Source organism: Protopterus annectens, chromosome 11.part0, assembly GCF_019279795.1.
Source record: "Protopterus annectens isolate FY-2018-M chromosome 11.part0, PAN1.0, whole genome shotgun sequence".
In the NCBI taxonomy this organism is placed as follows: domain Eukaryota; kingdom Metazoa; phylum Chordata; order Ceratodontiformes; family Protopteridae; genus Protopterus; species Protopterus annectens.
This window is the reverse complement of record NC_056745.1, coordinates 307,759,142-307,785,721: the sequence shown is the minus strand read 5'-3', so window position 1 is coordinate 307,785,721 and position 26,580 is coordinate 307,759,142. Positions and strand designations below refer to the sequence as shown.

Here is a 26,580-nt window from a genome sequence, read left to right as displayed (position 1 = left end):
ATTGATATACCTAGCTCGGAGCAAGTCTGAATGGTATAGTCCCTGGCTCACAATAGCTGATGCCTGGTGGAAGCAGTAAGGAGCCAGTCATCTAGATATGGAAACACCTGGAATCCCCGTCGTTTCAGGTGAGCCGTAACCACTGCCATGCATTTGGTGAACACCCTGGGGGCTGTGGTGAGCCCAAAGGGCAGGGCTCTGAATTGATAGTGACTGGCTCCCAGCTGGAAGCAGAGAAACCTTCTGGAATGCCTGTCCATTTTTATATGGTAGTACGCATCCTGAAGGTCTACGGAGCACATCCAATTGTCCTGACCCAAGAAGGGTAGAATGGACTGGAGCGTGACCACCCGGAACTTCGTTCTTTGAACAGACTTGTTTAATCTGCTGAGATCCAAAATGGGTCTCCAGTCCACTGTCTTTTTTGGTACCAAAAAGAACCTTGAGTAAATTCCGGATCCTTGCTGGTCTGCTGGGACTGGCTGGATGGCGCTTTTTTCTTAGTAGTTTTGAAATTTCTAGAACTGCTTGATCCCTTAGAGCGGGTGGGACATCTGGAAGGGATCTGTTTGTTTTTACAGGGGTGCGGACGAAGGGAATTTTGTAATTTTTGGATAATATAGACTGTACCCATCGGTCTTGAGTGAGGAGTTGCCAGGCTTCTGGGTACAGTGACAATTTTCCCCCGACTGCCTCGAAAGGTGGACAGTCGGGCAGCCCCTCAGGGGTGCTGGAAGGGTTTGTCAGAGAAAGATTCTCTGCTACCCTGATTTTGCGGACCCCCTCTGCCTCTAGGGCGGCATCTATTATTGTTTCCTCCTCTGCCCCTGGAGGAAAAATCACCACGTGTGTCAGGCATGACTCTCTGGGGTTTACAAAACCACATTTTTCCACTCTTCTGACCTTTGGGGAATGGTTTGGAGGGAGTAGAAAAACGGACTCCCACAGCAGAGAGAGTCTTGCCTTCCTGCTCACACCTGGTAAGTGTATCCTTCACCTGTGGTCCAAACAAAGCCGAACCATCGAAGGGGGTATTTGTGAAGGACGCCTTAAAGGGGTCAGCAAGGTTACATAACCACATCCAGGCGTGTCTTCTCAAAGCCACGCCTGTACCTGCGGCCTTACTCGCACCATCGGCCGCATAAGAAATGAGCCTCATGGAGGAGTTTATTATGGAACTTAAGGTCGCCAGCTGGGAGTTAACCTTATCCTGAGACCCCGCAGCTGATGGATCCTGAAGGGTATCACCCAGTTCTTTGAGAAGATCCCTCTGAAGTCGGGTGAAATGGCACAGATAATTCAGCGACCGCACAGTAAAGGTCGCTGAAGAGAACATCTGCTTCCCGTACCTGTCCATTGTCCTAGACTCTTTATTAGGAGGATGTACAGGCACCAAAGGGTCAGCCAACTCCTTCATAGTGGCCGCTGCCACCACCATGGCATCAACTGGGACCCCCTTTAGTTAGAAACTGTTTATCCGATGGGGCTGTAATAAATTTAGCGGGCCTACGGGGAGTTGGTTCCACTGAGTCCGGGGCTGTCCACGCCTTCCAAGCAACCACTTCCATGAGCGGGTCAAAAGGCGGAGACACCCAGGAGGTGGAAGGGTGAGAACCAAACGCGTCCAGGTACACCGACTCGTCCTCGGAAGGTTTAAGGTTAGCCCGATTCCCCCTCTGCTTAAGGATCTCCAGGATGTCTGAAAAGGAGACATCCTCAGAGGGGGACCCTTCCGAATCCTCCAAGTCGGTGTCAGACGTGACTGACTCAGGGGAGTCAACATGTTTCCTCTTACATGTTTTCTTCCGAGGTGGCTCCTCCGAATGTTCAGGGGAGGCCTCGGAAGAGGAAGATACCCCCAGTGGGGCGACCTGGAGTGTTTGTTCTCCACGCTTGGGGTCCGGAGGGTGGACAGAGACCGAAGCAGGCACCATGGGGGGAGGAGCCGAAGGGGCCGATCGTTGATCCGACCCAGGAGTCAGTACGCTCCTCATGACCTCGAAGGTGCCCCTATCAGGCAGAGAGGAAGGTCCCAGCTCCGAAGAGATGAGAACCCCTCCCTGCACCGAGAGTGACGGCTCCGAGGCCGATGTCGGGGCCGAGCTCACCTGCGCCGAGGCACCGAGAGGGAGAATGGGGTCAGACAAGGGTCTGATGCCACTCACCCCCTCAGAGCCGTTGAGAGAGTCTCGACGCCCGGATCCCTCCATGGACAGCACCAATGAAGAGATCGGAGCCGACGAGGGAGCCGAAATGTGTGGTATCGGCTCCGACTCTCCGACGATTTGAGTCCCAACGAGCTCCGGCTCCGAGCACAGTGGTAGAGTTGGAGGAGGAACTGATGAAGATACAGGGATGGCCACAGTCTGTTGAGAAGGGCTAGTCAACATTTGGGCCAATGCCTGCGACTTTAACAGTCTACTGACCACCCTCTCGAGGTCGTGATCGGACAGCCTGGAGGACCGAGAGGAGTGGGACCTATGGCTCCACTCCGACTGTAGTAACAGAGACCTCGGAGCCGAACAAACGGACTCCAAGGAGGGAGACCTCGAGCGTTTTCAGCTCACAGAAGGCTCCGATACTAAGGCTGGAGCCAACTGAGGTCTCGAAGTGTCGGTTCCAGCCGGAGGCAGAAGCTCCACTCGGCAACGGCTCCGAACAGGGAGCCGACGTCTTAGCGGGCTTAGAGGGTTTACCTGACGAGGGCTTAGTCGGGGACCCTTCAGGCTTAAGCAAGCCCCTCAAAATAAGTTTGTTTCTACGCTCCTGCAGGACTCTCGAACTGAAGGCATGACAGACCGCACAAGAGTCCTGCAGGTGTAGGGGGCCCAAACAATACGCACAAGAAGTGTGACCATCTGTCAGAGACATCTTCTGACAGCACGAGTCACACTTCTTGAAACATAAGACCTTAGTATCCTTAGACATAATGAAAAATAGAAAAAAAAAAGGATACCAAGGGAACAGGTAACTAGTGCTTTAAACACTACACACGCACACACACACACACACACACACACACACACACACACACACACACACACACACACACGCACTAGTAAAAAAAAAAAAACTAACAACACTAACAAAAAATAGTAATATAATAATACTACTAAAATGATCTACTATCACTATCAAGTATAAAATCTATAAAAAGGTAGTAGAAAAGAATAAAATAACAGTACTGATTATATCAATGCTACCCTAATGGGTGGGGGGAGGGGGGACTCTGAAAAACTACAGAAAGAGAGTTTTTAAAGGGGGGGTTCTCAAGGGTTTAGAAGGGAAACACTAAGAGACAAAAGCGAACAAGAAAAAAAAAAAAAAAATATATATATATATATATATATATATATATATATATATATATATAAAATAAAACAGTAGAAAAGAGTAATATAACCTGGAGCCGTTAAATCACAACCTCGTAGCTGAAGCGGCAAACGAGATCTGGGTATCTGACGCCTAGAATTGTGGGATAGGGGGAGGGCCTCGAGCCGGTAAATAGCTCTCGAGCTTTAGTATAAGGCAGAGTCGGAGCCGAACTCATCCAGCAAGAATGAAGGCGAGATTGACAACTTAACATTAATAATTTATATAGCACAAAAACTAATAATGGAAGCAGTCTTTGCATAAATTCAGACTTAAAAGACATCACCAGCCACGTGTTTAAAATTCAGAAGTCAAGCTCATAGATAGTAAAAACTTACACAAAATAATTATAATTGTATTAGAACAACAAAAAAGTGAACGTTGTTTATTTATGTATATAACTGGTTCTTAATCTATGGTTCACCAAAAAGCATTTGATACTTATACTCTCTTTGAAACCTGGGCGATAATCAGCACCCAGCCACAACTACCAGAGTGTGCCACTACCTCACAAATCTGGTAATACTTTTTTCTAGCACACAAAATAATTTTTTACAAGATCCACTTTGCATCAGATGTTTTTCCAAGGCATTATTAGAATTCTTTACAGAATTGCATAAATATGTTCAGAAAGGTGCTTGGCTAACTTCCTGGTGGAACTACTTAAATAAAAACAATCACAGCTGGAACATAATGCAATATATACTATCCCACTAGAATTACATGCAAAATCACCTTCATCTTCTTCTTCTTTCGGCTTTTCCCAGTAAGGGGTCGCCACAGCGGATCACATGTCCGCTCATGATTGGCAGTGGAGTTTTACAGTGTCGAGTTGCCAGCCCGGCACCCAACCTTCCACAGAAGGCACACACATGCACTCATACCTAGGGCCAATTTAGAGTGTCCAATCCACCTACAGCATGTCTTTGGGATGTGGGAGGATACATGCAAAATCACCATCAACTGAAATAGTTCTGTCCAAATGTGTTGTATTGAAACAAGGGCTTTCATAAATGCACCTGCAGGCTTTACAACCACCACATTTAAACATGCCCTTTACATTATATGAAGAAGGAGTAGTAACTAAACGTTGTCTCTAAAGAGTAAACTTTATAAATTAATACACTTTTTATAAGTAAAACACAGATAGTTTCCTAATACAGTAAATAATTCTCTGTTACCTCTTAAAATGTTCCAATTGTTTTCTTAATGTCCATAATCATATTGCTATCTAATGACATATACAGATAAAAATGTATAGACCCATTTTCTAAAGCTGCTTTGGCTGAAAAAGAGTTTCCATATTTTAAAATGGGAGGAAATGACTAATTATATTATTCTTAAATTACAAAGCAGTAGCCTCTAAAAATTCATTTGTATACCCTCTTTATAAAACGAAATTAATAATCAATGCTATCTCAACCTCAAATCACTATCTACTGTAGTTAATCTAGAGGCCCTAATTATATGCCTACTGGGAATATTCCCTTTTATAAAAAAGGGGATGACTGCTATTAAGATGCCCACAATTATTCTTAAAAGTAGCACTTCTAAATATTTTTTTCTCAAAATTGTCAGATTCATAAAAATATTAATATCTAAACAGATAATATTAGAGCCAAAATAAAGAAAATTCTAAGAAAGTCATAGATGTTTTTAAATTTTCAACAAATATATTGCACTGTTCCATACAGCCAGTCCACACAATAAAGGTAATCAATAAACCTTTTCTAAAAAAATAACATTCTTATAACCATCAGTGGTTTGCAATATATCTAATTCTCACCACGCTATAATTATGTTGGTAAATCCAAGTGCTACAGTGACCCCCACAGCCACTCCTTTAAGTTGCTTAAAATCTTGAATTAAATAAAAAATAATTATTGTCCAAAACAACATCCATTAAAATTCAAAGTGTATTAATACATTTTGTTTATGCTTATATATTTAAAAAAATCTCAGAAATCAAGCTCTTCTCCTGTAGGATGGAACTATATAAAAACACAGCATCTAATATGAACATAAAAACATTCCTTACTGTTGTTTTTTTTTTCAGTGTCAAAATATCTTCATTTGTTTAAAAATCCCAACAAACTTTTTTATAAGAAGAAAGGCATTGTATTTTGGGACTATGAAAAATATTAAAATGCAAAGAAATACTTTAAGTAGCACTACCTACAGCCAATATAATAGGCCTAAAGGGTGGTGGAAATGTATTTTTATGAATTTTAGGGATCCCATATAAGAGTCCCTATTACAGGATCATCAATTTTCATAAAGGTATAAGTATTGCAATCAATTTGTCCTTGAGACAACAGATCTAATAGAATACTGTCAATATAATTATATCTTTTAGGAATATCATACAAAGGAACAGCAGTATATTTGTCAATTTTAACCAACATAGCTTTCATACATTTTCAATATTCATCTTGAAACATGGGTAGAGAGTAGGGAGATTAGTGGGTGGGCATACTCTAGGAATAAAAACTTTTTTTGTCAGGGACTTTCTTGTTTCAGGAATAAGGTGACTGGAGATGGAGCAGACTGCACTTAGCCAAGCATTTAGTTTTTCAGTTATGCTCTCTGTATATAGAGCAACTATTAGGGAAGGATGTAAGATTAAACCAATATATCTGTATTGAGTGATTAATCTGATGGAAAAGCTATGAGCAGTGACTGTGGAGAATGGTTAACAGATTTTTTTAAGTTTTTGCTGGGTACCAAAGAGAACAACAGCAGTTTTGATGAAGTTAAGGCTTGGTTGTCTATGTGCTAGATAGCTAAGAATTATGGAGGATTCTTTATGTAGGGAGTGTAAGTATAAGTTATTTATCATCAAGTATTTAAGTATGTCATCAGTACAAAGGGTAATGTTGGAGTGATGGACTGTGTTGGTGATATCAATGATAAAGAGAACAGGATACTTACTACCTAGTACTGGTGAGGGACCCTGGCTGAGAACTGTCCTGGAAAGTCACTTCTACTCTGTATGATGAATGTTCTATCAGTTAAATAAATTTAAAACCAAAGCACATACCTGCAGCTACAAGCTGAATTAGTGTTTTGGATTCAGTAACTGCAGCAAGAGGGTCTGGATGGTCTGCTGGCTGTATGCCACGCTCTGCATTACCACCTCCTCCTAAAAAATAACAGTTGATAGTCAATTATAGAGTTATCTCTGCAAAGTTAGCTGCAGAAGAAAGAAAGAAAACAATAGGCATCACTTTAACGTTGTTGCTTCATAGGGATACCATTATATGAATGATAAAAACACTTTTTCTTGTTAATAAAGCTGACCATGGAGAAGGAATGCATAGGTATGAAATGGCAGGTAACAAATAATTAAAGGAAAGAAGTACTACAGCCTTTAGCAAAGAATGTACACAAGTTAAAATGAATTTACCATTTCAGACAAATTGTTCATAAATAAAAACCCTTCCACCAAAGAACCCACACTGGGGGATTACAGAAACACTAAAAAGTAAGCTAAAACACTGCACAACAATGTCAAAGGAAAAACTGTGGCTTGCAAAGGACTGAATATTTTACAGATTAGGTAATGCCTATGCTAAAAAGCAGTACAATCATTATTATACAATGACTGGCTATTACTATTCCAAAACATGCATGCTGATTAGCCGGCTCAACCAGTGTGCCTGTTGTAAATCAGACAATATACCAACGGAAAAGGTCCGGTCACTCGGACGTTTTTTCTGTTGGTATATTGTCCAAGTTTTAATATTTTTATTAAAATAAAAAATAAAACTGTAGTCCCAACTCCACACATACGAGAAAGACAGCATGAAGAACATACAAGGAAAATCAGGTACATTATTTAAAATTAAATACACATACCTGATTTCCCTTGCATTTTCTTCAAGCTGTCTTTCTTGTATGTGCGGAGTCGGGACTTCAGCTCTCCTACCCCTAAATTGCCCCAAACTATTTTTTTTTTAATTAAAAAAAAAAAAGAAAAGAAAAATGAAGCAACAGAGATCTTCTTTTCTCCATTGCTTACTTTCCGAAGCACTGAGGTAATGGGTATGCATGGGGACGCAAGTCCCATACGCATGCGCAGTACATCAAAAAAAGCAACAGGATCTCTACGAGCCATGGAAGGACACCATGGAACCATTATACAAGGACATTATTTAAGAAAAGTATTTCTTTTTCTTAAATAATGTAATTGTATAATAGCAATAACCCACGTCTGGGTGTGGGTAATGCTGGATTTACCCATGGTTGTCTTTGTTTGGTCACTCGGGCTTCGTTCTCGTGTATCTTTGTATATTCACTCTTTTAGTCCCCCCTCTGTTTTCCAATATAAAATGAGGGGCAATTCATACAAACACATCTGGGACATAAAAAATAAGAACCAGTCCAATGCCCTTTGGAGGCATATAGAAAAAAGTAATGATGGTCATGGTTTTGGGCTTTTTATTTTTGATATAGTAGAGAAAGACCCAAGGGGAGGGCCAATTAAGATCAGATTAGAATGTAAAGAAGCCAAATGGCAGTTAAAGACAAATGCAATTGGACTGGGTGGCTTGAATGAGCATATTTCCTTAACTTGTTTCTTAAAAAGGAAGTCACTTAATTATTAAATTGATTAAGGGGTGGTTAACTTTATAAAAATAACTGGCTTTAATAATTTTTATATGGTTTTTTATATATATATATATATATATATATATATATATATATATATATATATATATGTGTGTGTGTGTGTGTGTGGATCAGTATCACTTCGCCGGCAGTTCAAATCTCAGAAAACTATATGGCCGAGATCATATCTCCGAAGATTTGCATTGCCAAAAAAGTGATAAAAACACAGAACAACTTACCTGTATGTTTCTGCAGGGGGGCAAGCCCCCACACCCCACACAACTTAAATATACCTACTCCACGATCACACTACAGTGAGGAAAATGGCAAATCCCAGGTTCTGCACTGTACGCTATCCCAATACACAATTGTTGGCAATTCGAATATTCGGTGATATGGTCTCGGCCATATCGTCTTCGGAGATTTGAACTTTTGACAATGTGATAGGGAGCCATATATATATATATATATATATATATATATATATATATATATATATATATACATACACATTATCTGTGTATACATCTCTGATTTGCGTATTTAAACTCAGTTATTTTTAAAAATATGCATATGTATTATGTGTACATACTTGAATGTATTCACTTGCATGAATTGTTTGCTATATTTATGTACAACTAGAGATGTACAATATATTTATATGTTTTAACATTTTTTATGGGTTTTAGGAGTAATGAAAAATAGTACTACTTCTTCTTTCGGCTTTTCCCGGTTAGGGGTCGGCACAGCAGATCATCTGTCCGCTCATGACTGCAGTGGAGTTTTACGGTGCCGAGTTGCCAGCCCGGCACCCAACCTTCACCAGAAGGCACACACACACACTCACACCTAGGTCCAATTTAGAGTGTCCAATCCACCTACTGCATGTCTTTGGAATGTGGGAGGAAACCGGAGCATCCGGAGGAAACCCAGATGATCACAGGGAGGACATGCAGACTCCGCACAGAAGGCACCCCAGCCGATAATCGAACTAGAGAATCTCTTGCTGTGAGGTGGCAACGCTAACCGCTGCATCACTGTGGCTGCCCTTAATGAAAAATAGTACTAACATTATATTATTTATCTGTTTATTTATTTAATCAATTATAAGCAAGGGGAGGACCTAAGATTATGCATTTAAAGCAATCCATTGTGGTGGAATTATTTGAGGTGTGAAGAAGTCCTGATACTGGAAAGGACAAAAGCGCTCGTTCATTTTATCATGTTCTTACTGTTTTGGGCTTCATTGGAAGTGTATATGTAATAAAAGTGGTTTAGCCTTACAACTTATTGGATCTGTTTTCTTTCCTGATTTGAGGAACTGTATTGATGATTCCTGACTTCTGTGGAGTGGCGTTGAGTGATTGTGAGCTCTCTGTGGCAAAATAAAAAAGGAGGATTGGCCATACAGGCCTTAAGCTCAGAAACCCTCTGAGCAGAAGTCAGGATAAGCAATGAGACAGTCTTCCATGAACAATGTTGCAGAGAAGGTGAAACTGCACGTTCAAAAGGAGCCCGAGTCAATGTTTTCAAAACAAAATTTAGGTCCCAAGGAAGAGGAATAGGCTTCTATGTGGGTCTAAGATGCAGGACACCTTTAAGAAACTGTTTGACTTCAAAATGAAAAGCCAAAGGATGATTCAAGAGCAGACCAGCAGAAATAGCTGACAAATGGTCCTTCACAGAAGAACAGGGAGGGCCAAACTGGAGCTACTCACACAAATAGGAGAAAGCCAGAGGGACCCCACTAAAAAAGGGTCTTGGCTATGAGCATGTCTCAGACAAAAAATCTTTTACATTTCAACATATAAGACTATCTGGTTGCAGGTTTTCTTACCTCCTGTAAAACCCTGAGCATGTTCTCAGGAAAGAGACACCTAAAAGGGAAGAAAACCCTACAACCCACAGTGTTAGTTGAAGAGTGGACAAGTGAGGATTGATGAGTGATCCTTTGTCCTGTGTGAGGAGATCCAACCAGTGAGGTAATCTGTGCTGATTGCCCATGGCCAGATGTATTAAGAGAGGGAATCAGTGCTGTCTTGGCAAAAGGGGAGTCACTAGCAAGATTTTTGGGAGTCCAGCTGAATCTCCTGCAGAAATCTTGGAAGTAGTGAAAGAGGAGGAAAGGCATGGAGAAATAGCCCCTTCCAAGGAAAAGAAAGTGCATCAGTCTTCTATGCCAGGTGGCATCGCACTTTGTAACAGAAAAGAGGGAGATGCCTGTTCAGGTGTGGTGGCAAAAAATATACCTGGGGAATGCTTCACTGATGGACTATGTCCAGAAATACATCTCTGTGAAACATCCATTTGTGAGCCTACGTTTTGGACCTGCTCAAAGAGTCTGCCACTAGATTGTTCTCTGAAGGAATATACACTGCCTGAACAGTTAGCTGATAACTGACAGCCAGATCCCAGGCCAGAAGAGCCAGCCTGCAAAGCAAGTAAGACTTTGTGATCCCCTGCCTGTTGACATACCACATTACTGCGGGTGTTGTCTGTTTAAACCTTAAGGGAGCCTGAAGAAAGCATGGGGTGAAAAGCCTGAAGGGCTAGAGTCTGATCTCTCATCTTTTTGATATTCATATGTTCTGACGTCTGATCAGGGGGGACCCTGAACTTTCAGGTGACCACAATAAGCCCCCACCCCCATGTCTGAAGCATTGGTGAACAGTTCTCGAGAAGCAACCAGAAACTGAAAGGGCAAGCATGGATTGAGGGTAAGTTGTTGAATCTACCACTCCAATTCCCTCTTTAGACAGGGAAGGAGAGTCGCTCTGAAATCCAGAGGGTGGCAATGCTGAATCCAAACTGACTACAGGTACCACTGAATCTTCCTCATATGCAGCCTGGCAAGAGGTAACACTGGAATCGAAGAGGCCATGAATCTTAGGCCCGAAGAAACTCCCTGGCTGGAATGGCAGTCAGAGGAAGAAGAGACTGAAAGATAACTGTCAAGGGCAAAACCTTTGGATGTAAAAGAGAGGCCATCATTGGCACTGTCTGAATCCTGCAGCCCAGATACACATGACCTTGAGATGGAGTCAGGACATACTTTTTGAAGCTGATAGCGAACCCAGACTAACAAGTAACTGGGAGAAGGAGCCTGAAGAAAATGGATGATCATCTAGATAAGGAAAAATCTGAATGTCTTGGAGCCTGCAAAAGGTAATCACATGAGCTAGGCATTTTCTGAATACCCTTGGGGCAGTACAGAAGCCAAATTGCAAACCAGAGAATTGAAAATAAGAGAAAGAAATAGAGAAATGAAAAAAACTCATGAAAAGAGGGTGAAGAGGAATATGAAGGTAAGTATCCTTCAAACCCATGGAAACCAGAAAAGTCTGGTGCAGCAACAGAGGAAAACAGGGATTGAAGAGAAAGCAACTGAAAGGAAGGAACCTTCAGAAAAGTGTTGAGTAAGGAGGGATCCAGAATAGGCCACCAATAGCTGCTCTTGAGGAGGTTGAGGAATCCCTGAAAAAAGGATGGAGGGACTGCCACACCATGAAGTAACCTTGATGGATGATGGACAGGACCCAGCAATCCTGAAGTGATGATTTGCCAGTTTGGAAGAAACAGGAAGAGCTAAAGAGACAAAGGAACCTGGCCGAGATTTTGGGGGGGGGGGGGGGTTGTCAAAGAGAGGCAGGATTGTCAGGTAAAGGAAGCTTCTAGGCCACCCACAGGAGCCTGAGAAGACTTAGCTGGAGGAGAAGGCATACCACTCCTCCTGCTTTTAGTGGCCTGATAAGGCTGTCTATGAACAAAAGCAGACATAGAATAGTTACTTTGGAAGTTAGGGGTGGAGGAACACAAAAATATTTTTTTAAGGTCCTGCAAAGCTTTACCTTTTTCTTGAAGAGACTTAAACATAGCAGCAGCAGTAGTCCCAAAATATTTTTATTATCCAGAGGAACATCCAGCAACTTCGCCTTAATGTTATCAGGCAATGACTGCAGACAAAGCCAAGAATAAAGCTTCATGACAAATCTAAAGGCAGCAGCTCTGGAAGAGGTATCAGCAGCATCACAACTGTATTTCATATACCAGAAAGCCACCTGAAAGGTAGGACCCAAACAAGAGAGAGCAAAGGACTTCCCTTCAGAATAAGGGAGGTCAGAAATAACCTGACAGGTCTGGGCAATCAGGGCCAGAGCATATCTGGTCATGTGGGTCTGGTAACTGATGGCCTGAAAGACCAAGTAGAAGCAGTATAGATGACCTTACCAATCCTCTCTATAACTCTACTATTCTTATACAAAGGCAAGAGCTTGGTATAGGGGAAAACTTAGAAGGCTTGTCAGACAAGACTGACATCACAGCAGGATCAGAAGAAGGAAATTTAAACAGGAACTGACAATCCTCAGGAACCTTATAGAACCTGTCAGGTTTCTTAGGAGCAGGGGCTAAGACTCAGAAGTCTTAGAGGCAGTTATAAAGATGCTTAGCAAAGAAGCCAACCCAGGAGGTACTGCAGAAGGTTTAGGCATGTCGACCTGAAGCAGCTCATAATACCTTTTCTGGATATCAGACACCTGAGAAGAATCCCACTTAAAGTATTCCATTATTCTAGCTACCGTGTCCCCACAACATAGCTCCTCCAAAGGGCACTCAGGGCAAATGGAATCTTCTTCATCACAGCCAAAAGCCAAGGGAGAAGGCAGTTGGGAAGAGTAAGACAAAGACCCCTCATCAGACTACGAATCCTCATCCAAGAAATCAGGTTCCCTCTGCCTTTTAGAAGGAGCTGAAGTCCAAGGTGGAGTAGGTACAGAAACCCTCTGAGGAGGATTCAGGCCATCAAGGCATTAAGCAGGCCCTGAGAAAACTTCTGCTATTCCCTTTGTTTGTTTCTTAGGATATACAGAAGAATGTTTAGTCTTCTGTTTTTTGTTTGATAGGGATGTCAGTCCTAACAAACATGAGAGATTCTGACTCCTAATGAGATTCAGTAAGAGTACCTAGAACCTGTTTCCTGACCATAATCTGTGGAATCCCTCTGGGAACCTCCAAGATAACCAAACTTGGTTCCCCTTCACTGTCCAGAACAGATACCTGCAAGGCCTCAGAGGATGTGCAAAAGGAAGGATCCATGCCAGCCTATGACAGAGGAATCTGAAATTGACACTGAACAATCTACAGAGCAATCATGCACTTCTACATAGACATCCAGTGAAGGCTGGACACCCAGCCAAGATTTCTTGGCCTTCTTCTTACTTAATGGTAGTACCCAGAGGTTAATTGAGTCTGCCATGCTACCCTGGGTTAACTGTTTAAGCCACAAGTTCTTGAGATAAATGCCTAGGGAAGACAACTGGCTTTTAAGAGTCTTAGGCATGAGATCCTTACAAATACTGTAGGAGGCATGATTGTGTGAAGCACTCAAACAAAACAGACACTGCTCATGATGATCTATAAGGAAAATCTGTTTCCCACACTGACATTTTCCCTTTTTGTATGGCATGAACTCAAGGTAACCAAAAGAAAACAAGACCAGCAATAATTAGAAAAAAGACCTCAATGGTGTACTTATCTGAATGCTAGGTATTCAGCACAGCAAAGGGCATTCAGATCAATGAGCAATGATCGAACACCCACTAGCAGCAAAGATGTTTTGGTAACTGTGTCCCTGCATCAACCTTATGCCCTACATCCTGTGTGGGGAGTATGTATGTGATGTATGGTGCATACCAGATCTAAAGGCTTTGTTGTACTTGCTGAACATTTATATTTGGCAGGAGATCCCTAAAGTTAATACTGCAGCAGTGATACAGAAGGACATTGATAGATGCATGCTGTCTAATTTTTGTCCAGTTTAGCTGTGGGTTGTTTGATCTGACCAGATCTGACCTCGGCACTGATACTGAAACTTTTTAGTTCCAGGGCTCTGGTTCCTCCTCTACTCATAATCCCCTGGTCTTTACCCTACTACCTCAAACTGAGTTTTTCCCCTGATAACTAATATGTATCAAAGTATCATCAAAAAACATACTCTTAAAGGAAGGAGAAAACTACATACGAAAAAAATTGTTGGAACGATATATACAGGGGAGGAATGAGGTTTACAAGAAGGCAGGACTTGAGCTATGTAATGTTTGAATGAAAATGATTGGTTAGATTATAAGTGATGTATAATGTTTGTAACTGGGAGTATGTCAGAATGGTTTGTCATTTAAAATGCTTGCAACTAGGATTGTGTTGGTGTGGGTTATTTTGATTTATATAAATGTATGATTGTTTATGTCATAAGTGATGGTTTAGTAAAGATGTTTCTTGTTTAAAAAAAGGCAGCATTGAATAATTTGTGTACTGTTGCTTAGGTTATATGATATATATAGCAATATATGTGAAGTATAATGTTTGTTAATGTTAATTTGTTAATGCAGTTTGATTACTTTTGTATAAATGTAAATCTGCCTATGTCACAAGTGGTAATTCAATAAAGGTGTTTAAAAAAACTTACTCTTAATGGAAAAATGGGGTGTTATTCTGGCTAGTTTCTAAATTATATGATCCAAGTTGTGACATGGCTATAGATCACTGGCAGTGGTGACTGCTTATTGACAGGGAATGTCAAGGTCGACCTGCCTTTGAGTTTCAATTATGACAATTTTGGCAGGGGGCAGGGGAGAAGGATGTTGAACCGGATGAAAATTAGACAACATGGATCTCTTGTTATGGTAAGTACATAACTTTTGTATCCAATGTTGTCTGATTCAAATGTGGGACAGACTCCTAACCATACAGTCCTGGGTGGTATCAGGAAGTACATTACTAAGAATAATGGGGACAAAGGCTGAATGAGAGCTGGATTGTTCATCCAGTTGATAATGTGACACAAGTGTATGAATTGTTGACCAAGTAGCAACTGCACGAATATCATCAACAGGAAGTCTGCTGGCAAAAGCTGTAGATGTGGCCACAGCCCTTGTGAGATGACCTTTAGACTTAGATTTTAAGGATAACCCTTATTATTGTGCACAAATGTAATACAATCAGATAACCATCTAGAAAAGGTAAACTTAAACACTACCTTGCCCATTTCTGTTTGGAGAATGCCACACAAAAAGTTGATCAGACTTCTTGAAATGCTTAGTTCTGTGCAGATAAAACCTGAGTTGGTGATGGATGTCCAGCAAATAAAGCATGTATTCCCCTTTATTAGAAAATCATGGAAAAAAGACTGGTAGGTTTACAGCCTAATTTGGATTAGTTTTTGGATGCCAACTTAGGTAAGAAAGAAGCATTAGTTCTCAAATAAACCCTATCCTTATAAAAACCAACTAAGGGAGTCTTCAGAAAAATTGTTGCATCTCTTAAATACACTTACCTGAAGTGACAGCCACCAGAGAATTTGCTTTCCAAGATAGAAACTTCAAATCCACTAAAGCCACTGACTCAAATGGTGGCTCAGTCAATGCTTGCAGCATGACAGTAATGTCCCAAGGAGGAGCAGGAGCTCTGATAGGAAGGTGAATAAGGAAAGCCCCTTTTAAAAAGGCTTTGGAAATCTTCAAGGAGGCAATAGAATATATGTTCTGGTCCATGTGAAAACTAGAGATGGCTGCTGATAGTTCAGTAGGTAGAACCAGTGTGAAAAAGTTCTGATAAAAACTCTAAAATGGAGGGAATAGGTGCTGAAAACGGGTCTAGAACTTTGGATAATCCCCAAACAGAAAATCTTTTCCATTTGTTGCGGTACACCTTGATGACGGCCTATTTTTGAGAGGGTGATAACATCTGAATAACCAAGGGGGAAAGGCTTACATCTCTGACTACAATTAGAAATCAAGGAACCAAGCAGTTGATTTCATGGTTTAGTAAGCTGAGGTAGTTATTGGGGATGAGTGAGCCAACAGACCTGGATATTGATCCAGTCTTCAGGGTGATGTACTAGCAGAGGCCACAGTAATGGAAACCATGTCTGCCAAGCCCAGAAAAAGGCTATGAGGATTACCTTGGCCTTTTATAGTCCTGCTTTCTGTATAAATGTGCAAAGGAGACTTGGGGGCCATTTGTGGACAAGAGCATCCCTCAGTGATTGTCCGTTTGGAGGGATTAGAGCAAAGTAGCTGCTGCACTTGTGGTTTAGATGAGACGCAAAAATATCACAGCAAGGCTGGCCCCAGTTACTGAAGATCATGTTTGTCACTGTTGAAGTGAGGGACAGCGAGTGAGGCATCAGGATAGATTTGCTCAATTTCTAGAATACTGGATGACCCCCATGATGTGCTTTGCTAAAAGAAAGCAGTGTGAAGACATCACCCATTGCAAGACTCTACTGGCTTCATGGATTGTTGATGTTCAAGACAACTGACATGCTGTCAGTCTATACTCGAATCAAACCTCTGGGAAGACTGTCCTGAAAACTCCACAATGCTAGAAGGACTGCCCACATCTCCAGAACACTGATGTGAAGATTGACCTCTATGTGTGATCACTGTGCCTTGAACAGTCATCCCTTCCAAATGCCCCTTGAAGGGAAGCATCCATTGTCATAACTGCCAGTGGGGAACTTGTTCAGAACGGTCTTCCATTTAACATTGAAGGAAACTTTATCCACCAAAATATATGCTGTCTGTAAATTTGAGTTATTTTAATTTTGGTGTTAAGTGGATGGATTCTTTGAAACCACTAAAGTCCATTGGAGAACCCTGATAAAGTATCTGGCAAGAGGATGCTCCAAAGGCAGTGGTGTTTCCATATTCATAAAGGATGCGCACACCTCCAGACTAGTAGCCCAACATAACGCATCAGAGATACTTCAGGTGCAGCTAACATTGGGTAAGACAGCGATTCAGGTTATAGCCTCATGACATAGGTCCCCAACCATGTCCCAAGACTCACACTCCATGTTCCTAAGTACCCTGGAGAATATTAGGGTCCAATCTAGCACTCGCATACTGGTTGACTTCAACTACCCCTCTAGTAACTGGGAAAACTACTCATGTACCAATACACTTGCCCAAATTTTCCTGGAATTCATTAATTTCAATGGCCTGGCCCCCAGTAGAGGTAGCAACATCCTTGACCTGGTCATTACTAACATGGGCAACTGTTGCTCTACACCAATAGTCAACTCCTCCCTGGTTAGTTCCGACCACAAACTAATCACCTTGGAAATCCACCCCCCCCCCCCCGCAAAGGTAACCATCATGGAAAACTTCTCCAAAGCTAACTTTGAGCTCCTAAAAACAGAGGTGGCTAACTTCAGGGCACCCATGGAAATGGAGAATAGTTGCATTACTGCCGAATCATACACCAACGCACTGTATGAACACGTACACAAATGCATGGATCTCGCCATACCTAATAGAACCAAGACACTCTCCTCCAAAAAAGGAAGCCAATCTGGTGGTCCCCTGCCATAAACAAACTCTACAACAGAAGAAGGAAACTCATGTGGAATAACGTGAATTCTCAAGACTGGAAAAACCCCCTTATCAGCTTCAACAAAAAGTTGAGATCCCTCATAAAATTCCCTTAAGCTAGCTATGAAAACAGAATTGCAGCAGATAGTAAAGACAACCACAAGGCCTTCTATAGTTATGTAAAGAATCTCCACAGCAATACCCAGATTTGCTCTGAGCTACTGCACAATGGTACTTCCTATACCGAGCCAGCAGATATTGCCAATATACTGGCCGACAGATTCACTGCCAACTTAACCCCCCCCCCCCCAAAGATGAATCACAATACCAGTAGATTGCCAGGCTCCCAGTATTACTGCTGCACAGGTTAAAACAGCACTGTCCAAGGCCAAGAATATAGCTTCTATGGGACTTGACAATATCCATGGCTGTGTTCTTCATGAACTATAGAGTGAACTGGCACCTCGCCTGTGTGCTCTGTTCAATCACAGCCTCACCTCAAGCTTTGTCCCTACTGAATGGCACACTGTAACAGTTATCCCTCTCCACAAAGGAGGAGTGACTACAGACCCTGGGAACTATTGCCCCATTAGCCTGACAAGTCTGATATGCAAAGTTATAGAAAGCATCATCATGGACCTAATAAACAAGGATGCATGGAATCTCCAAACTCTGGATCCCACACAGTTTGGTTTTGTGAAGGGTAGCTCATGCCTGCTCAACTTGGTCGACTTCATTGAGTCAGTCACCAGAACTGTGGATGAAGGCAAGGCGGTTCATACAGCCTACCTTGATCCGGGCAAGGCCGTTGATACCATTCCCCACTCAGGAATCATAGAAAAACTCACTAAGCTAGGCATCAACCACTATATCACTAGGTGGGTTGCAAACTGGCTCACAGATAGAACCCACAGTGTTAAAGTAGCTGACTCCAAGTCAGACTGCTGACCAGTCACGAGTGGAGTCCCACAGGGATCGGTCCTGGGTCCTCTCCTGTTTGATATCTACTTCTCTGAAGTCCAGGCCAACATGAAGGGACTCTGGCTGACATAGTTCGCAGACAATTTCAAGTTGGGAGCCATTATTAACTCCCCATGTGATGTTCACATCCTACAGAAAGGCCTCACTGAGACCAATGACTGGTATCAGAATCATGGCCTTAAGCTCAATGCCAAAAAATGTGTCATCATCTCCTTTGGGAAAAACCCTGTTCCCAAGAATTACCACATCGATGGTAGTCCACTGAACATAGAAGGCGTTATAAGAGATCTGGGAACATAGGTTGACAGCAACCTCTCTTTTGACCACCACATTGCTACTGTGGTCAGAAAATCCTTCTATGTGGCACATTTCATTACTAAGGGTTTTGCATCCAGGAAGAAAGAGGTCATTGTCTACCTCTACTCTTCCCTCATTAGGCCAATCATCGAGTACAATGCCCCATTTGGCATGTACTTCATTAGACACCTGCAACAACTGGAGAGGTCGCAAAAGTACCTCACAAAGAGGATCCTAGGCCTTAAACACTTGTCCTATATGTATACACTAAGAAAACTCCAACTATTCTCTGACTCCTATCGCCTACTTAGAGGCAATCTCTGCTGACTTACAAAGCCATGTCTGACCCAGCTCTGTTAGAAATGCTGGATCTAAAGAAATCCCAATCCCTTCCACCACATGCTCCAGAGACCTCAACCTCATTACCACAATCAACAGAATGTGCTGGAGGGACAGGTTCATAACCCAGAGACTGCCCATGCTATGGAATAGACTTCTCATACATGTCAAACAGAGTACCTCACTGGCCCTCTTCAAGAGAAATCTTGATGAGTGGATGGGAAATAGAAAATTCACCACGGGGATTACCCCAGTAGCTCTACTTGACAGATACACTGGGAACTAAGCTCAGGTGGCATAATGCCAGGGTACTCCATTGGGTTAGGCTTGTAAAGGCTCAAGTGCCATTAGCCTAGTACACACCTATGAACCTATGAAAATTGTAGATGATAAAAGATCCAATAGTCATTGGACCAACCTTGCAGGAGGACAGGTGTGGTGAAGAACTTGCATGGAAATAAGACGAAAAGAGAGAACTCTTGACATTGGGAGGTGGGCAATCAGTAAGGCTGTGTCCAGATGGCATCTGATAAATTCAATCTGTTGAGAAGTCATAAGCTGGCTTTTGGGATGTCGATGGTGATCCCTAGCTTCTGTAACAGTTGAAGCAAAAGGTTCTGGTGGTGTGATAGGAGACTGTTGGTTGTAGCTGTGAGGAGCCATTCATTGAGATATGGTAAAACATGGATCCCTAGTAAGTGAAAGTGCACTGCTACTACTGACATGACTTTGGTGAACACCAGGGGACTGTGGTGAGCCCAAAGGGCAGAGCTCATAACTGATAGTTGTTGGCTTCAAGCTGAAAAAGGAGAAACCTTCCTGAATACTTCTCTGTCTTCACAATATAATTCCATGAAGTCTATCAAGCACATCAAATCATCCTGTCTCAGTACAGGCAAAATGGACTGTGACATGACCATCCAAACTTTTGTTTGCATGACATACTGATTCAAGTGACTCACATCTAAAGTGAGTCTGAGGTCCCTTGTTTTCTTGGGTACTAAAACGAATGGTGTGACTCCGGATTCTATCTGGTCTCTGGCGACTGGTTAGATGACTCTTTTTTTCTAGCAGATTGAAGATCTCTGCTGCTGCAAGTTCCTCCTGAATGAGGGTGATGTTGGAAAGTCTTTTCCTTCTGACAGGAAAAGGGAAAATTGCATAGAATAACCTCTGGAGATAATGTTTAGCACCCATGAATCTGTGGTTATGTTTAGCCAGGCATGTCAGTGCAAAGATAAGCATCCCCCAACCACCTCCAGAATGCAGAAGTCAGGTAACCCTTCAGAGTCACCAAAAGGGCTTTTTGCTGAATGAGCCACAAAAACCCTGATTCTGTGATCTGCCCCTGGGGTGACATCCATTATTATTTCCTCCTCATCTGCCATGAGGGGTTCATCTGCAGCAGCCTCGTAACAAGGAATCTATGATATCCTGAATTACATCCTCTTTCCAGCATGCTGATTCCTACAATAGTATCTCTGGTGCATGGAGAAGTGGATGCCTACTAAAGAAAGAGTCTTACCATCTGGTTGACTCCTGATTAGCATTTCTTTAACTTTGAGTCTGAATGGAGTGGGCCATCAAAAGTGGTGTTAATGAAGGACGTCCTGAAGCTTTCCACAAAATTGTAGAGGTGTATCCAGGCATGCCAGAGAATGGCAATGCCAGTGTCTGAAGCCCTAGCTGCACCATCAGCAGTATTCGATAGCAGCTGTATGGCTAAATTTGATGAAAATTGGAGAGTGGACAGTTAGGAATCCACTGTCTTCTGGAAATCCACTAGTAATATCCCCAACAGAGATTTGGAAATTTCCTTTGTCAAGTATCTCTGAAATTTGGTGACATGAGCTAGTTAATTCAATGCCCTGAGAGCAAAGGTCACTGAAGCATAAGTCTATTTTCCAAAGTGGTCCATCACTCTATATGAGGAGGATGGACCGAGGAGCTCTCTTTGGATAGTTCCTTTTACATGGTTGCTGCTACAACCATTCCATCTACAGGAGGGCCACTGCTCTAATGTTTTCTGTCTGCGGAGGCACAGATATTTTGTCTGGCTTCTTAGGTGCAAGCTCCACCATGTCAGAGTCCTTCCATTCCTGTTGAGCCATCAGATCAATAAGTGGATCAACAGGTGGTACCACCCAGGAAGAAGGCAAGACAGACCCAAAGGCTCCCTGGAACATAGATTTGAAAGGAGAAGGGTTAACTGTAGACCACCCCCCTCACTGTTTCATCAATTCCAAGATCTCATCAAAAGTGACGTCCACCGAGGGGGTTCTTGGGGGACCCTTCACCCTCATTCAAATCCATGTCTTTTGTGACAGACTCAGATGAAGGCTGCTTCCATTTGCATGTCTGTTTTTTATGAATCATCTGAGGGGGTACATCAGAGGGTTCAGAATCAGACTGGGTGCAAACATAGCTGGAAACCTGGGAAGACTGTGTGACCAACTGTCCCTGTCTGATAGAAGGATGAGAAACAGAAGCCGATTCAAGCTGGGGGTCAGATGGTGCTGACCTTGAAGAGAGCACCTTTTCCCTTATCATCAAGAGCACTTGAAGGAAATTCTCAAAGGCCAGAGAAGGTACCAGTTCCATAGTCTTCCTTCTGAACTCAGACAGAATAGAAACCTTGGAACTGATGAGTCTCAACCTCGAGACTGATCTCAGCTCTGAGCTATCTAGCACCAAAGCCCCAAGGGGAAGAGCTGGCTATGACATTTTCGGGGTTAACCCCTCCCCCTCAGCATCAACACTGAAACTTTGTCTCCAAGACTCTTCCTGAATGCAAAAGAAGAAGTGAACTAGCTGGCGTTGAACTTACCTGAACTATAGGCTCAGACAAAGGTATTGCAGGGCAGATTGGGCTCGAAGCTATGAGCTTAAATGGGTGAAACAGTACCAGAAAACAGCATGGGGGAGGTAGACAGACCAGTGCTCTGTATATTCCAGAGAATGATATCAAGAGAATCTAGTACTGCATCTACATCTTCAGAAATGTTCGCATCATTCTGTCAATGTCCTCTTCTGTCAGACTCCTCAAGGATCTGGACAAGGATACCACTGACAGTGGTATGGAGTACCACTTCTTTTGTAGAATAGGAGAGTGAAATCTGGGTCTGACTGGTTCCAGTGAGAACCAGGGCCGAGTTGGAGACACATGGCTCCGATAGCCTCAGAGTCTTTGGATCTGATTCTGATGATGGGGAAGAATTTTGAGACATCTTACAGGACTTCTCAGTGTCCCTTGTTCCCTGTCTCATTTCACTTCTCTTTAGTTTTCTCCTTGTCAGCATCTGTTTTTTCCCTAGCTTTTTTGTCCTTGGTTCTGGGAGATGAAGTGGAAGAAGAGGAGGAAAGGATGGCAGACCTTGTCTGAGGATGAAGGAGTCTCTTCATGATCAATTTCTCATGTTGATTCTGTAAAGCTTGAGTACTGAAGGAAGTGTAGATTTAGCAAGAAGTATCCAAATGAGCTGCTCCTAAGCAATATACACACAGAGAGTGTGGGGTGGGGGATGGGGGCATAAGCTGCCCACCCTCCATGCACTTTGTAAAACCTTGTCCATCAGCCATGAGGAAAAAGGGGCAAACACACACACAATAAAAACTGTCTGATTAACCTTATTTATAAGAAACTATACAACTATCCTAAATACTTCTATAAAAACACACAACTATGAAAAAAATAACTATTATCTAAACAGCTTTAATAACTAGAAAAAAGAAAAACACACCTAAACTATCAAAGCAAAATTCTAAACAAAGTTAAATAAGAACTTGAGAGAGTAAAACTCTTTTAGTAAGGGAGGAGTTAGAGAAAAAGTACCAGAAAGGAAATGCAATAAAAAAGCCCTTGGATGCATGACAGAACACTTTAGGTGGCAAACAAGATCTGAGGTAAGAGGGTGGAGATCAGGGAATTAAGGCTAGCGGAGGAGTCAGGTCCTGGAACTGAAAAGCTTCAGGATTGGTGCTGTGGTTGGATCTGGTCAGATCCAACAACCCACAGTAGAATCTGATAAAAATAGACAACATTGGATCAAAAGATTAAAACTTTGTGGCTCTTAGCATATAATGCAGACAGGCTGTCTGTTGTCTGATTATGTAAAATATGTATAAGCAAGTATTTATGATGTCCATTTTGATTTGACACACTGACCCTTCTAATGGAAGCTAAAGACCTATTTACCTAGACACAATCCTCAGCATCATATGTGATATAGAGGCTGTAAGCTTGAGAGGAATATATTCAGTTAATGGAGTTTATAGTTGATAGGTTTGTCCTTGGAAGATGCACCCACTGCTACCACCAATGCTCAAAGGGCATTATTTTGCTGGAATGCCACATACTCTAGTACCGGTACAGAACTTGGCAGACTATAAATATAAGTGGGGACCAATTTAGAAAAATAGTATCATGTCAAGATCTACTAGTTTTACGGGCTCTGTTGTACATTTCTGACTTCAATTTGATGTCTGGAATGACACTGGTGTTTAAGGCTATATAACACAGTAGTCTTGGGAATTATCTGTTTTTGGCACCCTTGAACAGAAGGAATCTGATAGTTCTGGACAATTCTTGTTTTCTCCAAGTTAAGAATTCCTTTGCTAACTATCTTAGTGTTTTTTTAGTTTATACTAATTATAGGCGAAAAACAAATGGGGAAGAGTACAGTGCCCTCTCATGCTGCTTCCTTATGGAATGCTGAATACTTCTGAGTTAGCATGGAGGTCATGGTCTACCCTCTGGTAACTTCCTATTCCCTTACTTCTGTGTTGAACACTCTACTGCAGCCTGCCTCCAATTATAAGTTGCTGAGATCCTCCTGCTCAGAATATACACTTTGACATCAAAAAGGCCTGTGAGGTGCACTCGTTGGTAGGAGAGATTTTGCTGCATGCAAGGTCTAATCGCAGGGATGCTCAGTTAAGTAGAGTGTATGCAGCACTCTGTTTAGATACCACATGACTAGTACCTAATGTCTGAATTATGACTGGGCCAGGGTGCAGTCAACTGAGAAACTCACTCAGAAACAGCCATACTTCCCAGGTTTCCCCTGATATTTCTGTCTATCTATCTATCTATCTATCTATCTATCTATCTATCTATCTATCTGTGTAGGTGGATGGAATGATCCAGAGAGCCTTTTGCAGCAATGCCACTGGCCAGAAGTAAGGAAAAATACAAATACAGAGTAGGTGTGTAAGAAAGACTGAAATCAGTACTGTAAATGGGAATGAATAGTACAGAGTATACAATGCAAAAATGTACAATGATTGAGCAATCAAATTAAAAGTACAATCAGATTTCAGCAAGACAAGTTTTGGTGGTGTGGGTATCTTTGTTTAATGTTAGGACTAAGGGACTAAATTGAAATACGGTAATCAGAGACAGGCAAAGAGAAATGGCATCAGGTAAGGCTAAGCAGACCTAGTGATGTATATTAAGGTCAGGCAAGGGTAAACATGGAAAAATAAAAGTCATTATCCTGCAAATGCCTGATCTCAATGGCTTTACACAAAATGGATAAAAACATGCTTCCCAGCCATAATCTAAGGCATCTGTAGCAATTATCCAAATTGGTAATGGGGGTTCATTTGTATTTCATGAAACTGTCTGGTTGGACTGGTCTACAATTATCAGTCTGGTAGTACACTCTTTCATCTGAGGGTATGAATCTGGCACTAATACTGAGTATTCTATTCCTACATGGTACTGAGGATCCACTGAGTCCTTATCATGTGATGTCAATTTTGTGGAACATTAGTTGTACAAGTAGCCATATACTCTTAGAAGAATCTACCACCAAAGCCATTGCCCTAGGACATATGCATCATGGACCACAAGTAACTCCTTGTGCTCTTCTGGAGCCCTGTAGAGAGTATCAGGCCACCTAGTGCCATGGCTGAGTATTTGGATGCTGACATGTATTCTTTATAATGTTCTCCAGCTAAGAAAGAATTTAATAAGTCACCTATTCTTAGGCCTGCTTAGGCATAATTTTTCAAAGTATTTTATTTTAGAAGATGTGTCCTTTTAAGCCTCACATTCAAAAACCTCGTGTCAGATTCATTGACAACTTCTTTGCCAGTAGTTATTGCAGAAGACTAAAGCCCTGAGCTGCTAATAAGCTGCTTACTGTTTCCAAGGTACAGAGATTGATTCTTTCCACCTTCATTTGGCTAGTGTATTATTCTGAGCAAGTCACTTAAGAGGCAATGCTCCTGGGCTGCACCTGATAAGGAACAAGTGTGTCCAGGGGGCATACCCTGTTAACAGACAGGTTAAAAAAAAATCACTGAATGTGTTGCGTTATGCAAGTTAACCTAACAAAATGAGGGTGTACTCTCATTCTTAATGCAGTAAAATAAAAGAAATTCCATAATGAGCTTATCAGAATTTTCTTACTTCCATCATTTTCCTTTTAAGGATTAAGGACAATGACCCTGCCATTTCTAAAGCGGAACACTTTAATGAAAAAATAATCCATGGAGTGGTGGGAGGCCACATCCCCTGTGTGCTAACCCACTCTATAAATTCTTCAACCACCTTCTTCTAATTTACGATTAATGCAGCCATCACCAACAGGGGAATCTTTGTTGCTATTTCAGTACAGAAAATATCATCCATTTGCAATAACTGGTTGTTCATAAAATCTTAAAAGTCATTAACTCAACCATTGTGTGTGTGTGTGTGTGTGTGTGTGTGTGTGTGTGTGTGTATAGCACCCATCTCTACTAACAATACCCTAGACATAGCTTCTCAATTTAATAACCATTTTACTAAATCCATCTTAGCCCTGTCCAGTCAAATAACCAAAAACAGTCTACCTCAGTCACAACCTAACCTATCCCACACCACCTGCTCTTTCAGCCTATCACCAGTGCCCACCTCAACTATCAAAAAACGCCTCCTAAAACTAAAGCCACACTAACAGCTGATAACATACCTGCTGCATACCTAAAAATGGCTAGTGACTCCCTGTCATATCCTGTCTCCATCCTTATCAACCGCTCCATACTAGAATCCTACATACCCAAACTCTGGAAAGTATCGCACATCATTCCTCTCCATAAAGGAGGTAATTCTTATGAATTCTCCAACTACCGACCTATTGCCATCCTTTGCCCCTTATCCAAAATTCTTGAGAAATGCATCCACTTGCAAGTGATGACATTTCTTAACACACACAATCTACTATCTACCACACAACACGGTTTCCGTCCACATCACAGCACTACCACAGCCTTTCTATCCTTCACTAATTATATAAACCTTCACAGGAATGATAACAAATATGTATCAGCCAATTTACTAGACCTCTCAAAAGCATTTGATATGGTCTCCCACTCCATTCTACTAGACTCACTAACATCATTATCCTTCACCTTTTCTAATATAGCCTGGTTCAGAAGCTACTTGTCTGACAGGCAACAATCAGTCCAGTGGAAAGGAACTCTGTCTACACAACTTCCAACCACCATAGGAGTCCCACAGGGCTCTATACTGGGCCCGCTATTGTTCTCTATTTTCACAAATAACCTCAAATGCTCTATACAACATGCCACACTCATACAATATGCAGATGATTCAACCCTGATC

At 42.0% G+C, this 26,580-nt stretch overlaps 1 protein-coding gene across 1 annotated transcript in view; it reads right to left on the bottom strand.

Annotated features, from left to right (window-relative positions):
- The window catches only part of CFAP54 (cilia and flagella associated protein 54), a 2,749,537-nt gene that overhangs the window by 2,394,429 nt on the left and 328,528 nt on the right, over positions 1–26,580 (bottom strand). The window contains exon 12 of the mRNA XM_044087198.1: positions 6,413–6,514. Within this exon, the coding sequence (XP_043943133.1) occupies positions 6,413–6,514 (102 nt within the window). The remainder of the gene's footprint in view (positions 1–6,412; positions 6,515–26,580) is intronic.